Source organism: Marmota marmota, unplaced genomic scaffold (genome assembly GCF_001458135.2).
Source record: "Marmota marmota marmota unplaced genomic scaffold, marMar, whole genome shotgun sequence".
NCBI lineage: Eukaryota > Metazoa > Chordata > Mammalia > Rodentia > Sciuridae > Marmota > Marmota marmota.
The window spans coordinates 281,631-298,447 of record NW_025999925.1 but is presented as its reverse complement, the minus strand read 5'-3'; the positions used below and the strand labels follow the sequence as shown (position 1 = coordinate 298,447).

Sequence of the window (16,817 nt, the reverse complement as noted above, 5' to 3'; positions counted from 1 at the left end):
AATATCCTTCAAGAAAACCCTGAGATGGACATAAATGAACTTGTATGGAACTCAAGTTTATAGGCTGTTCCTGGGGAGTGTTGGGTCTCTTTGGACTTAGAAATAGAGAACAGGTAGTCCAGTTTCTGTTGTCTCCTCCTCCTCCTCCTTCTCCAGGCTTCTCCTCACCTTGCTTCCTGATTGACTATAACCCATCCAAAGTTTCATTTAGAAAGAGATGAAAAGTACTAACAACTGGTGGCTCCCATGTGACAGCCATAACTAGAGATGATCGAGGAAGCATATACCACGCCTTCCCCAGAACTCTATTAACGACAATGATACAAAAAGAAATGGCCCATATTTTATCTCATTTTCAGAGCCCTTGGCACATGCAAGTTAGAAGCCTACCAGAAAAGCTGGTAGATGTTACTTCTTCTTCCTCCCCCTCCTCATCCTTCTTTAGTCCTAAGTGATGGAATTGGTTCTGTATGGTTGCAGTACCAAGTCACTTGTTTCCATTTGTCATAGCCTTGATTCAGAATTTAGAACACAGCACTTAATCCCTACACATATTTAAATGTTCCCATTTTTTAAGTGGAATGTCATATCTTTCCTGAAAATATTTCATTTCCTTGGATAAAAATTTCTTGCCATCTTGGACAAGTTTTTATAAATCTATCCAGGAATCCCATTTAATATAGATCCCAGCACCACATTTGTAGCAGTCTCATCAAGACCAACCCAAAGGAAAATAGTGAAAATCATTCAGTACTTTTTCATTGCTGCTATCACTTGCTTTCAAATGCTAGCCTTAACTACTCTTTTCTTCTGTTGCAACTTATATTGAACTCCTCCTTGATCATGTGTCTACAGCTAAGATTGCCCCAATCGTAATTACTTTAAAATATGTATTATAATTATTTCTTGACACATCTATCTCTTCCTTCCACTAGACTGCCAGGTCCTTGAGAACAATCACAGTGTTTAAATTTTTATTTTTGTCTCTCTCTCTGATAAATGCTGAATATCACTGTGTTTCCCTTAAATTTAAAATATCCCTTGGCACATAGTTTGTAACTGATGGTTTTTGAATGCTTAGGGGAGAGAGTATTTGACTAGGTAGCCAGGGAAGACTTTTTGGATAAGGAAGCATTTGAATTGAGGCCTGAGTGATGAGGGGGAAAGAGCAGCCACACAGAAAGGGTGGAGTGCTGTAGTCTGAAGGAAGCTGGTGTGAAGTTCTGGAACAGGTAAGCAGAAGGGTGTGAGGTGAAGCTAGAGGAGTAGGCAGATCACTGAATCCCCAAAGCCCGTGAGAAGAGGCTTTGTGCTCTGTTTCCTTCCAACTGCAGGGGAAGGTTGGGAGAGGTTAGCTGATGAGTGGAATGATGAGACATCTGTTTTGAAGATATCCTGTGGCTCTATGTCGAGAACCACCACGGGACAGAGCAAACTTAGAAGCAGCAAAAGCAAATAAAGGGACCAGTGTAGCTGTCCACTTGAGAGACAAGGGTGGGCCGGACTCAAGGGAAGGAGCAAGGAAGGGAGAAGTGGTCAGATTTGGACTCTGCTCATTAATAGCATGTGCTTTATATGGCAGGACTTGATAACTGTTGAATGAGAATTCGTGGAAGTTATAATAAGAGGACTCTGAAAAGCAGTTCTTGATTCCATCCCATAACCACCTCTGATACTTTTCCTAGGATCTTGAGAGTGCTTCCAAAGTTCTTTGGCTGGATGAGATACAGCAAGCCATCGACGAGGCCAACGTGGATGAGGACAAAGCAAAGCAATGTAAGCACCTGCAGTCTTTTGCTTGTTTTTGGAGCTATGCCTGAAGTCATATAGCTTTTCATTCCTGGGATAATTTGGGCTCTCTTACCAAGTTTCAGTTCTTAGATGTGTACTTATATAAAAATACGATTTTGATTGCATATTTTCAGTGAGTAACTGCTTTTCAGAGTCATCTTATTGTAATTTCCACGAATTCTCATTCAACAGTTATCAAAATTTGATGATGTTGCTGAATAAAATCCAGGAAATTAAAAAAAAATACTTTGTATGCTCTTGAATTTTGTAACTGAATCAAATCCTTTTTTTTTTTTCTTAATCCCTAGAAAACTAGCCCATACCTGCTCCATAAATGAGTGTTCTCTTCTATGCCCTCCACTGCTAGGTTTTTCAGAGAAACAAACTAATAGGGAGTGAGGTAAGAGGGTGTACAGGTATATCTTTTAAGGCAGGCTGACAGGAGCCAGGCCCTCAATCACTAAACATAAATGGGTGTGATTACTGTCATGACCCCAGAGTCAGAGCAGTTAATTGGAATAGTTTTGGAGAACTATAGAGTTGTGCAACTGATCATGGTATTCCTAGAATAGAAATTGACTGGTAGTTTACTAAATTCTTAGTCTGTACAAGTATGTGTTAGTCAGCTTCTAGTTGCTATGGCCAAAATATCTGACAAAAACAACTGAGAGGAGGAAAAGTTTATTTTGGCTCAAGTGTCATAAGGGTAGTCCATGGTAAGCTGACTCCATTGCTTTGGATTCAAAGTGAGGCAGAATATCATGGCGGGAGGACATGGTGGAAGAGTTCTACTCCATTTATGGTGTCCAGGAAGCAAAGAGAGCAAGGGAAAGGGGCTGCGGGGAAGATGAACCCTTCCTAGGCACGATCCCATGATCCACCTCCTCCAGCCTACCGTTAACTTCCAGTTATTCTATTCAAACTAGAATAGACTAATTAGGTTAGAGTTCTCACAATCCCATCATTTCACCTCTGAACATTTCTGCATTAACCCAGGAGCTTTTAGGGGACACCTTATAACCAAAGCATAACAAAATAGAAGAGTTCCAAGTCAGGGAAGAAAAGTCTAACTTGAAATATAAAGAGAGTCAAAGCCCCTCAATTCCCAGACTGGACCTAGTTCGCAAACTCAAAGCCCTTTGAATGAAGGAGGAGACCAAGTCCCCGTGAAGAAGTATGACACCACACTGCCCCCAAAATTATACTTTTAATCTTTCTATCATCCTTCACCAAACAGGTCTTGTTTGTACCAAGCTGAAGTAGGGGGAAGAGTATAATCAGACTCTGCAAGGACTATTAGATACTGACTCTGAACCAACACTAACTGCAGGAGACCCACAGTGTCACTCTAGTCTACTACTCAGAGTAGGAGCTTTTGGAAGTCAGGTTATCACTGGAGTTTTATTTAGTTCACACCTATCTCACAATGGATCCCAGTGGGTCCCCAAACCCATCCTGTGGAACTTCCTCAGTTTTGAGGTGCCTAATTGGGATGGACACACTCAGCAACTAGCAGAATCCCTGCATTTGTTCTAATGATTAAAGTCTTTATTTTATTTCAAACCTCAATCCCATCATTTTTATTTCAAACCTCAACCCATCAATTTTCATGGGGGAATAGTAAGAAAATTCACCTGACAATCTGAAATAGCATCTAAATTGATATTACTAACAATCTCCATATATAAATCTCTACATAAATTAAAACAAGAGTCCTAAAAGTATATTTCATTAACCTGCCCATACTTGGCATAATTAGATTCTATTGTAGCAAGTTAGCATGCTGTTGAAACTGCTTACTGTTACTTCACAGATGGACTTTCAAACTTTGGAAGCTTCTGTGAGGAACATCTGGTTTCTATTTCCTTAGCTTGGAAAAAAAAAATACATGTATTTCTCTAATCTGAACTTTTTACACTTAGAAACTTTGAAGTCGTTACTTTCCAGTACTCTACTACTCAAGGGGAAAAATACACACACACACTCACACACACACACACACACACACATTTGAGATGTTCACATCAGAAATCTAAATTTACATACAAAAAGTTTACAGTTCAGATGGGAACATAGGATATTTAAATTTACATATAAAACCAAAGGCAGCCATAGTTTGAAGATAGCTACTAGATTGTAATATAGAAGCTTCTTTTTCATTTTTGGTGGTACTGAGGATTGAGCCCAGGGATGCTTTACTACTGAAATATATCCCCAGTCCTTCTTCTTTTTTTTCTTTCTTTCTTTCTTTTCCTGAAACAGGTTCTCCCAAAGTTGCCCAGGCTGGCTTTGAACTTATGATCCTCTTGCCTCAGTCTCTTGAGTCACTGGGCTTGTGCCGTTCCGCTTGTGCCATCATGCCTGGTTTATATAGTTGTTGTTACTTATCAGAATTTCTTGAGTTTTTATAATAGACTGAATAATGCAGACACTCAAATAGTCTAAAATGATTATGACTTTTTTCCTCACTATCAAGGTAGAGGTCATTGTATTCCTTTTATTCATTGTTCTTAGTTTGGCCTGCAAATGTTGGTTCTTTTTTCACACTGAGACTCATGGACCTATAGGCAATAACAATGAGAGGTTTTCTTAAATATTTATGATTTTGTACTCCTTACTTGGCCTATCTTATCCTTCTGCCCCGTCCCTTGCAAGGGTGGCTGCACTCTCTCCTACATTATACAACAACACGAAAATATTTTTTGGGTTTTCAGCAGAAATTTAATCATACTTTTAAAAGTTTTCTTCATCCCTTCTATGAAGGCTTGAAACAGACTCTGGCCACATGTTGTAAGCATCTCAGATAATTTGATAAAAGAAAATGTGCTGGCCCATATATTTCCACAGGCAAGATTTGAAAGGGCAAGGTAACTCAAGTCTCCTTCATTTGGGCTCCATGTTCATTTTCAAGAAACTGCAGTTTCTTGCTTGTTTAAATTTTGCCTCAATATCGACTCCTTAGAGCAATGTTTCTCAACTTTTTTTTTTCATATTTGTACTCTAAGGAATCTTTTAAAATATTTTTCCATAATCTCTCATCATGAAATTTTAGTACCACAGATATATTGTGTATCTGTTTAGGTACTGTACATAGGATCTGTGCTTTATACATAAAAAGTTATTTTTTTCCCCTACCTCTTTTCCCCAAAACAAGTATATGCCCTATTGGGGGTTATATCTCCTCTTTGGGAATAAACTCCAAAGATAGCCTGCTGGCATATGTCTTAAGATATAAAGCAAATGCTGTCTGGATCTCTTAGGAGATTTATGGTAGGTCTCTTAATTCATTCCCCAGAAGAAACATATCTGATTTTCTGGAGGTCATTTATCTAACATCCTCAACTGTCTGGGACTTAACCACAACCCCCAGAATAAGAAAAAAAAAAAAAAAAGGCCATCAAAATAGACGTTTCACAGCCTGTGCATTGGCTCTACTTTCCTCATGGGGGACCCTAGGCAGTCATGTTGGGCCCATTCATTCTTTTTATAGGTATAAAGCTCTTATGGATGTTTGTCTCTCTTCCTGAGTCAGAGCACAGCAAAAGCCACAGATTACAAGATGATAAAGTGTGTGGGCTGCCATAGGCAGGCATGCAGATATCAGAAGGAAGCAAAAGCTAACCGTGAAGGAAGAGGGAAAAACTGAACCATATGAGTTTGAGATCATTAGTGCAGAAGCAGATAGGCCCCCAAACTGCACATCCTTGAGAGTATTGCTCACTGTTTCATGGAAAATTTTTAATGACATAAAGCACTCTTCTAGAAGCTCTCAGCAAACATTAAACACCTACCATGTAACACAGACTGTGAATACAATGATTAGCAAGATGCAACTACTCTGTTAGTGTTTTTTCCCAAGACATGTTTTAGATTTTCATGAGAAACGATACTATTAAGATGACGTTGGTACAGGAGGTGGACCTGTGGACTAGTTCCTTGAACATCAATATTTGATGATAAAGAACATTACAGGAACTTTGTGCTTTCTTAGTATTGTCTTTTAAGGAACATTACATCTTACTGGGTTAGCTGGATGAAGCTATCTTGTGTAATTCACATGAGAATTCTTTGTCAACTACTTGTTCCTTCTGCTTTTCTCTGACCACAGACTTCTTACATGTCAGTTTTTCTCCAGCTTACCAAGCTTTCCTGCAAGAGAGGAACGGGGGATGGTTCACTCAGTCACTGCCAACCTCCATAAGCACAAAAGCACACTTTTGTGTGCTTTGTGTTGTTCAGCAGCCAGTGGAGAAGCCCTCCTTAAGTATTTGTGAGCTTTTCCAAATATGCATCACTTTGACTCCTAATGGTCAAAAGTTGGCTCTTTTTTCTTTCCCTTTCAACCTTCATAGTGCTCTACACATGGGAAACTAATTTGATGACAATGTTATTTAATACTTGTTAGAGTTTGGCATGTGTGTAAAAAAAGAAAAAAAAAATATCCATCTCTCAGCTTTTTTTCATCAAGTTATATTTTGTTTTGTTTTGTTTTTTAATCTGGGAAGAAATTTTAACCTGTTTCTCCCTTTCTGTTGTTGTTGTTGTTCTACATTACTAACTCAGAATTTATTTACAGGTTGTGAAAAAGAGTAGTTCCACAGGTTGGACCAGAACATTCTTACCTAGAACCGAAGTGGATAATAAAGAATTAATTAAATTAACTTTCTTTAGGCAACCAAGAGTTTAATGTAGTTTTATTTATAGGGAGAGACAGAAAATAAAAATGAGATAAAACGCTGCTTGCTAGGTCTAAATCTGTTCTAGAATTAAATTTCTGGGCTCCATTGAACATGGTCACTAACTGTGCCTTTCTACAACATTTGTTTCAGTTTCTTATAACAACCTTGCCAAATATATTAGCGAGATATAGGAGAGTAATAGGATTTCTATAGCTTAAATTGCTTTTTGCTTATTCTAAAATAAATGTCTTTATAAAGCTAGTTTTTGAAACCCTGATTAATGACGTAGATCAGGGCTCAATATCTATTTTTGGTGTGCTTTACCCAGCTTTTCATTTACTGCAGTGAGCAAAATCTAGTATCTTGATACCACATCAGACTAACCAGGAAATAACATGGTATTTAATATACAATACACCTGTAAGAATCTTGTTTTTCTTACAACTTAAACTGGTAGGTGACTTGGCCCACTGACTGGAGCATGCATGCTATATCCTCTTAAAGAGTAAAAAATACCAACCCATTCCTAAAATATTCAGTTATATATTTGTGTGCTTTTGGAGTTAGTAGAAGATAACCATTAACAGAAACATTTATTTTCATTACCCAGGGGTGACACTGATCGTTGATGTCAATCAGTGTTTGGAGAGGGAAAAATCAAATGATATTTTGTCTGTATTGAAATCTTCTGCTTACGCACACGACATAATCCCCGAATGTGCTGACAGATACTATGATGCCCTTATGAAAGCAAAAGAGAGCAAATCTGAATATGGTAAGCTTTTTCATTACTTAGCACAAATTAAGTGTCATTTAAAATGTTATAGTTTCTGTGGTATTGTATTTTATTAATTTTAAGACAAGTATTGCTTTCAAATCAACATTCTTAGTTTTTTTTTTTTTTATTTTTTTTTGGTGGGAGAAGCTATGATTAAGTTTAGCAATACATGGGTGATGGCATCATAGAATTGAGAACATCGTATTTGAGATTTATTTTTTTTGAATGGAGAACATATAGTACTTCAGATTTTTTTGCCTTATATTTTGTATTTGGTTGTTGTTCAGATTTTTATATTAATCAATTCTATCATTTAATCCTTTGTGAGAAAGATGGTACATAATTGCACAACATTTCAGTGGAGGATATTAAGTAGTAATGGAGAAACAATATAAGACACAGCCAGACAATAGAATATTATCAGCCAAAAAAGGACTGAAGAACCGATACCTGCTACAACATGGATGAACTTTGAAAACAGTATGCTTAGTTAAAAAAAAAAAAAAAGTCAGATAAAAAAGGCCACCAACAGTTGAACAGCTATCTGATTGCACACTTGAAGAGGTACATCTTTCTTCCTAGGCACTGACAAAGGCATTTTTAAAACAACAAAAACAACCCCCCAAAAAGGCACATATTAACATGACTTAAAGTTACGTCTGCTTAGTCATTTGAATGCATTTAAATAGTTATGGAGATAGTCACTTGGACTTGATTTACTTATAAAGATAGTGAGTCTAAAGCTCACTTGTTAACAGTTGACTTAGACTAAGCTCAGTCAAAGAACATTTAAGCTTTTGTTGTTGTTATTTTTAGTTCTCTGGTCTAAAATAAAGATTTCTAAATATGAAGTGTAGCCCATAGATTCATTTGAAAGCATCATTCTTCTTGACCAATTTAAGCCATGACCACCATAGATTTTTCTAGTATGCCCCTAACCCAAATGAAGTGCTTTCGGCATTTTTTTTTTTTTTCTCATTTTGTGTGTTTGTAGAGCAATATGACTCAGAGGAATTAGGATCTTTCTTTTTCCTCACTTTAGTTGAGCTTTGTGGTGTGTATTTGCCTTCATACTTTGGATAAATTTGTCTCCAAAGACAGCTCACTTCTGCTTGGGTCCAATGCAGATCACTGTCCCCCAACCCAAACGTGGGTCCCTTCTTTTAGGAGAAATTGTTGGAAGACTGAGCTAAGAAGATCTTGCTCATTGATCTCCTCTGTCTACTTGTAATATTGTTCACATCTACCTGGGGCACAGATTCTTTGTTTGCTTTTCCTTCTCATTGACAATATTTTATATTGAAGAAACTACACTAATGTTCAAGGTGTAGTAAACATGTGGTTTACATGTTTAACGTAGTAATGAAATACACTAATGTTCCTTTGTAGAATTTAACAAACATTTTTTCTTTAGCTTCTAGTGATGGCTCATGGTTCAAACTCAATCTGCAGGATAAATATGATTACTATTACAACATTGATTCTCAAGAGAGTTCTTGGGGGCCACCTGAATCATATGTGCTGAAACAGTCATGGATCATGGGAAAAGAAATTGAGGTAGGAGACTGCTTTTTGATGGCAACCTATTTGGTATAAAGATAAATGTGATAGCTTTTCTATTTTTGTTTTGTGAAAATGATGGAAGGAACTAATTGGTTTATTTGAAGGCTTGGCATGGAATAAAATCTTCAGGTAATGCATTGAATGTGGCTGCATTTGTTACTCTAGCAATTTTGTTTTTTAATTCCTCAGTGGCATTAACAAAACCAAAAAGAATGGGCAAGAAAGCTTTTGCAGTTTATTTGGTGTGGTAGATTATTCTAGAAAAATCAGTCTTCCTTGACATAGTTCAACTAGTTATAATTTCCAGCTTGTCAGTATTCAAAATGTCTTATCCTCCCACACCCCACCCTACCCCACCACCACCACCATAGCCTACAATATAACATGATATCTTTCCCACCAAAATGTAACTTTTTCTCCACAGTGCTGGAGAAGGCGTCTTTGCCACAGATGATCCCAGCCATCTCCAGGCTGGCTTTAGGAAAGGACAGAATGAGTAAACTTTAAATGTTTGCTTCATTTTAATATATTTTCAATATTTAATGTAATTTCTGAAGCTTTTGATGTGCTCATACCCAAATGTAAATGGAAATAACCCAACCAAGTATATTTTATACATTTAATTAACTGAGATAAAAATTAGCCATTTCCCCATTTGTTATACTAACCAAAGGTTAAACATATCACAGTGAGTCAGAATTTAAATTAACCTCTGAAGATCCCCTTTTAAGGGGACAGATGGATAATATTACATAAAAAAAACCCAACAAAATACAAATTAATAGATGAGCAAAAGGAAGTATAGTATAGTAGAGGAAGAAGAATGGAGAGAGGGTGGGAGGGAAAGAGGGGGATCATGGACTGAAATCAATTTCCATGCAGGTATGAGTTTGTCAGTATGAACCCAACTACTATGTATAATCAGAAAGCTCTAGTTAAATAAAATAAAATATAATTTTTAAATCCCCCTTTTAATGACTCATTGGCCCATATTTGAAAGTTTTTGTCTGCAGATTTTACTTACCAAAAGCATTTATCCATTCCTTCCCATCCCATTTTAATCAAAGACATATATAAATAGTACCTATCTAAGCTTCTTGTTAGGAACAAAGAAATAATGCATTAATTGATATATATAATATCTTTATTGACTATTAGGACCTGTGGTGTGTTAAAATACAGAAAAAAGAAACCCATTTAGAAGAGTCTGTTAGGATCACTTGGTCAAAGGGCATTTCTCATTATATACACTACTGGCCTAAGTCTCAGGGGACCTGTGAATTTCTCTCCATCTGACTTGTACATTGTGTTCCACATGATGCAGCAGTTTTTAGTGCAAGAACTCAGGGCTGAGTATTTACAAAGAAAGATGATAAACAACTTATGAGCAAAACTGTAAGAAAAAGTAGGGCAAATGAGCTCTTTCTGGTCTCAGTTCTAGGTCATGTAATTTCATTCTTTTTTTTTTTTTTTTTTTTTTTTAGTTCTTTCTTCTTTGTAAAGGAATGAAAGGAGCAGCTTAGCAACAGATTGATTTCTTTGTGACCATAGCTTCATTAGATCTGAATATTTTTTATAACATGGAAATAACACTAGATGCCTCATAAAAGTTTCCTAAAATGAAAAGGAACTTAATCTGAAAGCAGATTATAGGGTGGATCATACCAGAAAAGCCACCTTTGGGAAGCCCTTTGTTTTGAGGGAGGTTGGTGGTGGGAGACCATGAAGAAACCAGAGGCATTAAATTGGAGGGCTGTGAATTTGGACTCAATACTTATGAAAAGATTTGTGTAATAAGTTTTGGCCAAAAGTAATCTTAACTGGTATGCCTACAAATACCCCCAAGATATGTAGCTCTACAAATAAGATCTCTGAAACCACAAACATAGCCAAATGCCCTTGGTTAACATGGAGTTTCACTTTCCAGCATATGTTCACATCAGTTTGATCCCCAAATCATTCTCCAAGAGGAGACAGAATAAATATCATCTTCCATTTCTCTGAGTGAGGAAATGGAGGTGCAGAGTGGATAAAGCAACATCTACTAGTTGTGCACTTTACACAGAATCCATCAATAAACTGTTTATGCCCCATGCTCCTAATTTCTAATCTACAGTCTTTTCCATTGTTCCACTGTTGGTGTTTTTTGACACAACCATCAGCATCTCTGAGGGTCATATGTATCCATTCCTGTGGAATTAATAACACAAGATGCAAATCAAAGAACTAGATGTTTTTCTAACATAGAAACATAGGTCCTATATAAAGTGAGTAATGGTTCCCTGGGGAAATTCTCTTGAAGGAATGTTCACCAAGATTGCTTTGAACTTAAGACTTAAAGTTGGACCCCAAAAGTATGGAAATTACTGATGGATCCAGGCATTGTAATATGTTTAAAGAGAAAATACTGATACTAATCATGTTCAATCTTCAAGAAGAAAAAAATAGAATACACAAATATAGATCTCATTGTATCATTAGAAGTCAATAACATCAGATACCACAATGTAGCCATATGTGCTAAAAAAAGGAAAACTGTGGCCTTTGTCAAACAACAATAAATGACAAAAATTTTAAATGATAAGAAGAGACTGAAGAACAGTTTTTAAGCTAATTCCAGATTTTCAAAGTTCTTAAGTTTTTATTGAAGCAATGGATTGTTAGTGCTAATTTTTTGAAAAAAAAAATCAGATTATGGAAAATACTAAAAAATATTTATGCCATGATTGAAAAGATGTACTAGACTGTGAAGAAAGCAGCATTGAAGAGTTAAAATTCAGAATCAAAAATTGCTCATGTGAGGCCGAACATAGTGGCACATGCCTATAATCCCAGCGGCTCAGAAGGCTAAGACAGGAGGATATCAAATTCAAAGCCAGCCTCAGCAACAGTGAGGTGCTAAGCAACTCAGACCCTGTCTCTAATAAAGATATAAAATTGGGCTGGGGATGTGGCTCAGTGGTTGAGTGTCCCTGAGTTCAGTCCCCAGTACAAAAAAGAAAAAAAAAATTGCACATGTGGCATCCAAAGATGCTTCCAGTATAACTTTTTGTTACATTGTGCATCATCAGTCTATTAGGTGGAGGGGCTCACCCTGTGGGATTGTTGTTGTTGTTTTTTAATGAATTTTTTTCTGAATAACCCGAAGTCACTGATTTTATTTAATGAATTGTGTGTGTGTGTGTGTGTGTGTATACATATTTTTGAATGATTTCACTTTTAGCTATTTAAATTAACCAACTATTGGTTCCAAATGCACTGGATAAGTCTTCAGTCGTAGAAGTGAATCCAGTCTTGGCTTGAATTTCTCAATGAACAAAAAAGTAAACCCAATTCATAGGCAATATAAACTTGTCATAATCCCCCTTCTTCCTTTTTTCCTCATTCCTTTAGATTTCCTCTGTTTGGCCATGTTACAAGTGCTTATCTTTCCTCTTCCACCCCTTTTCTTTCTGCTCCAAGTATTTTATTTGTCCCTGAGCATCACTTTGAGTTTCCCCAACTCACTGCAGGGCTTTCCCTGCTCTATCCTGGCAAGAAAGGAGAAAGGGAAGCCTGAGGACTTTGTGGGCATGGAGCTCTTTTCCTCAGCAGCCAGAGGAAGAGATGAGGCGATGCATGTTCTTATGGTCGTCATCCTTGTCCCTTTTATGTTCTGTGGAGCTCGTGCTTCACACGTGGTTCTTGTTAGCATCATCTGTACATCTCTGTCTCCAAAGCCCAAGGTCATCCAACCACCATCTCATGCTACCTCAGCACCAATCTCAGAGGATTCCAAAATTATGACTCTAGAAAGAAGCTAAGCCACTTCATCCCTTGGCTCTGGTTAAATCTGCTTTTAGACCAAGCCAAAAAGAACAATCTAGATCATTTTCTAAAAGATACCATTTCCACAGGCTATTCTGTATGTCCTTTCACCTGATGTGTGAAGTGTAACCATAAGAAATATCTCTTGCCAGGACATCATTGAGGAAATCACTGTAAATTACATCCGTGAGAAGATGTGGTCTACTTCAGAAGATTTGTTTCTTCACCTTAAAGGAAGTTCAGGATCCCTCCTTAGGGAAGAGTTTGAAGCTAGGAAATCATTTTTGTATGAACAAGAAGCAAATGTGATCAAAATACAGGTATGTGACTCACCTACCACTGGTTAACAATAAACTGTCCTTTCCCCTGAAAATGATTTCTTTGAAAACAGGAGAGTCTACTATGAGCCTTCTAATAAACAACTCGGACTGCAGATCTTTAGCTAATCAATGACCCCCTCATCTACTTTAGTTAGACTTTCAAAGGGGAAATATTTTGATGATTGACTTTTAACTTGTGGCTTTATGGAGAGTATTTTGGGACACTGTAGACTTGCCCAGATCCACCTGCCACCAACCAGGTTGGAGCCAAAGGGACGCCTCAGATCAAAGTTGAAAACACGCTTTTCTAAAATGCTGGCTTTGTATATGCCACCTTTTACCCAAGTTTGGGTTTTCGTGGTAGATGGATATTGAATGTCATCAAGCTTCTTCTAGCCTGAAAGAACAGAAGAACTGAGTTAGCATCCCCGAGAGAATCTCTTCTCCCTTGTATAATCTGTCACTCTTCACTTAGGCTTGCAGGACAAATCCTCATTCCCCAGTTCATTGTTGTTGATGTTGTTGTAAGTGATACATATAAACCTGCATGACTTGTGGAACTTTCTGGTTGGGAAGAGAGGTATTTGCCAGACTGTGTTTCCCTGGTGCCCTCTACCAACCATCACAATGCCTTCCAAAAGATGGTGTGTTTGTCCTTTTTTCATGAGTCTAGTGTGATACTGTTATTGACTGAGTTTGATGGGTTTTTGCTTTGGCCAATTAACTATGAAATTTCCTAAATTGAAAGTTTTCCATTGTAGAGCTTCTCTTGTGTGGCTTATCATTGAGCTCATCTACTCTCCCCGCTTAAGTGTAATGTCATTCCGGGAAGAAAAAAAGTTTTACGAATATTTGTCTTCTTGTGTCTTGTATATGATAGATACTCAAGTGTTTGAATTTGCCCAAGATGTTATCAAGGCAGAAATGAATTTTTCAAAGAAATTTCTGCTAAAACCTGACATTCAAGGGATTTTTCTAGGTGAGCCAATGAGTTTTCTAGTTATTCCTTATTTTCATAAATGGTTAGTCAAAACACACAGGATATGAACATAATCCTAAAAAATAAAAATATAAATAAAAATATAAAAATAAAAAATTTGCAATGATGCTATATTGATGCTAAGATTTCTACAAAATTCAGAGTATGAGCTGATATGATACAATTTGGACCAATCCATGCTCTCCAATGTTGAGATGTGGGCCAGTGTCACAATTGGGAGACATAATGAAAAGCCCATCAGTATAGAATCCCCCTAGTATTCAAACCCAGGGCTGAAGTCATGAGCAGGCTGGGGAAGGAAAGAAACAGTCATTTGGAGTCATGTTCCTCCACCTCAGCAGAGGAGCAGGATTGAAGAAGAAGCCATCCAACTCTGAATTCACCCCACCATGCCTTCTTTACATTTTTCTGGCAGTTTCTTAACAAGGTCCAAAGGTAAATTAGTTTCACAGATGAGAACCAGAAGTAAATGTGCTGTCCTGTAACCCAACCCACAAAACCATAAGACCATGAACGAAAGGGTGTTGTGCTTATTTCATTTCTCACCAAAGTGGCTTTTCATCCTGAACTAGAGAAATGTTCTAATATCTGAGGACTTCCTTTGCGTAAAACAGCTCAATCTTTCTAGCTTGCTGAATTGGCCCCAGAAAATTAGTCTCCACAAATTTGGAAAGAAAGTTTATAGCACAGACCAGCCATACCAAGGCTCCATCACCCTGTGCCATCCTCAGTTTTCTACAAAGGAACTGAAGAGTGGTACAGAAAATGTGTATAATCCCCATCCAATGCTGTGTCTCAAATGCTTATGAAATGAATTAGAAGGTGCCCAGGTCAACACAGAAGGAAGTCAAGAAAGGAGACTCTAAATAGCCATATTATCTTCAAGGAGATAGAAGGCCTTGATAAAATTCTGTAAGTTTGGAAATAAGTGAGAAAAATATCTTATAAATAAGAACAAAAACTTTATATCAAAAACAGACAAAGGAGTATGACCTGTAAAAATATAAATGAAGTATATGTCTAAGGTTGTTCTTCCAGAAGCCAGAAGAAAATTGTATACTGAAACTGCTTATAAATTCCTGCTCAAGGAAGTTAATAAGACATGGAGTTAATGAAACAAGATAAGACCACAGAATAAAGTGAAAAGACAACTGACAACCATGGAAACTGAGAAGTAATGACATCATAGGATATAAATGAATCTAAAACTGCAGAATACAAAATGGACACTGAAATACTTGAAACAGACCTGTAGAGCTTGAGAATATGTACCAAAAGCTGGCCAAAAGAATGAATGATTTTAAATGCATTTTCTCATACAGATGTTATAATGCCCATTGTATTGTGGGATTGTGAGGATTGGATGGAATAATTCACATAGCAGACACTCCCCAGCATGTTGTTCTTTAATGCTCAATACGATTAGGTGATAGAGATGATGACTTTGGATGACAGAGAGTGGGGATCCAATTCTGAGATCATTGGTGTGGCATAGGAGGAAATGAGAAAAAAATATGTAACTACAGGAAGAAAGTTCCCCACTCCCCTTGAAATGAAGAGAGCTTGAATACCACTTCTGGTAAGGATGCAATAGTGATAGACTCCAAAACTTGGACCGAGGAGTTACTGAATTATTGAACTAAAGGTCAAGGAGTGCTGCAAGCATCTATGCAGAGAAAAAGAAATGGCTTATGTGAATCAACTCCAGATTGCCAGTAGTAGCAGAGTCTGAGGGCTGGAAGGAAGTAGGGGAGGACCTCACTGGGGAGTTGATCATCACATTATTTTCAGAGAATCTATCCCTGTAAACTGATGAATTTTACTTTTGAGGAGAAAGGGAGAAGAGGAAAATGTTTAGGACTCCCTTGGCTGACCAACATTGGGTGAGAATTTGTGCTTTAGGATTTGATTTTGGTAATTTGAATATGACTATAGTGGGTGACCAGTTAGTTATCAGGTAAGGCAACCAATTCAGCAAACCAGATTTTCCAGATTAACAGTGAAAATCTATAAAACTTAGTAATAACCTCTGAGGTCTAGGTAGTTTGAAAGACTTCATTATTACATATGCACTACACAGAAAATATATTTACAGTACCACAAAACAGAACAAATAAAATGGCCAATATAACATTTCCCACAAGTGCTCAGAATAGGATAGAGATAGATAGATAGAAGAATTTTTTTCTTTTTTGGTACCAGGGATTGAACCTAGGTACACTTACCCTGAGTTAAGTGCATCCCCAGTCCTTTTGATTTTTTTATTTTGAGACAGGGTCTCACACCAAGTTGCTTAGGGCCTCACTAAGTTGCTGAGACTGACTGAATTTGAGATCCTCCTGCCTCAACCTCCCAAGATTCTGGGATTATAGGAATGCACTAGTACACCTGACTCTGAGCAAATTCTAAACAGCATGAACCCAAAGAAAATTACATCAAGACAGACCATAACCAAACTCCAAAAAACAAAAGATAAAAGTTCCCAGTGACTGGAGAGTCTGAGGCAGGAGTATCACAAGTTTGAGGCCAGTCTGGATAACTTAGCAAGTCCTGGTCTCAAAATAAAATGAAAAGGGCTGGTGGTGTAGTTCAGCAGTTCAGTCCCCATTACCAAAACAAATTAAAATCTTGAAAGCAGCAGACAGAAAGGACAGTTTACCTAGGAGGAAGACAACTCTGTGACAGGATTTTTCATAAGAACTTCAGACATCCAGAAGGAAGTGAGTGGTATCACAGTTTTCAAGTGCTGAAAGAGAAGAACTATCAACAAAGAATTCTATATCCAGAAAAATATCATTTAGGAATGAAGAGGAAACTAGAGAGTTTGTCTCCAGCAAACCTGCCCTAAAGGAATTCTGGAACATGGTGGTGGGTGCGGG

General features: G+C 37.4%; 1 protein-coding gene across 1 annotated transcript in view; it reads left to right on the top strand.

Annotated features, from left to right (window-relative positions):
• The window catches only part of Iqgap2 (IQ motif containing GTPase activating protein 2), a 247,439-nt gene that overhangs the window by 170,734 nt on the left and 59,888 nt on the right, over positions 1-16,817 (top strand). The window contains exons 13-16 of the mRNA XM_048800107.1: positions 1,686-1,776; positions 7,081-7,245; positions 8,663-8,805; positions 12,771-12,938. Of these exons, the coding sequence (XP_048656064.1) occupies positions 1,686-1,776; positions 7,081-7,245; positions 8,663-8,805; positions 12,771-12,938 (567 nt within the window). The remainder of the gene's footprint in view (positions 1-1,685; positions 1,777-7,080; positions 7,246-8,662; positions 8,806-12,770; positions 12,939-16,817) is intronic.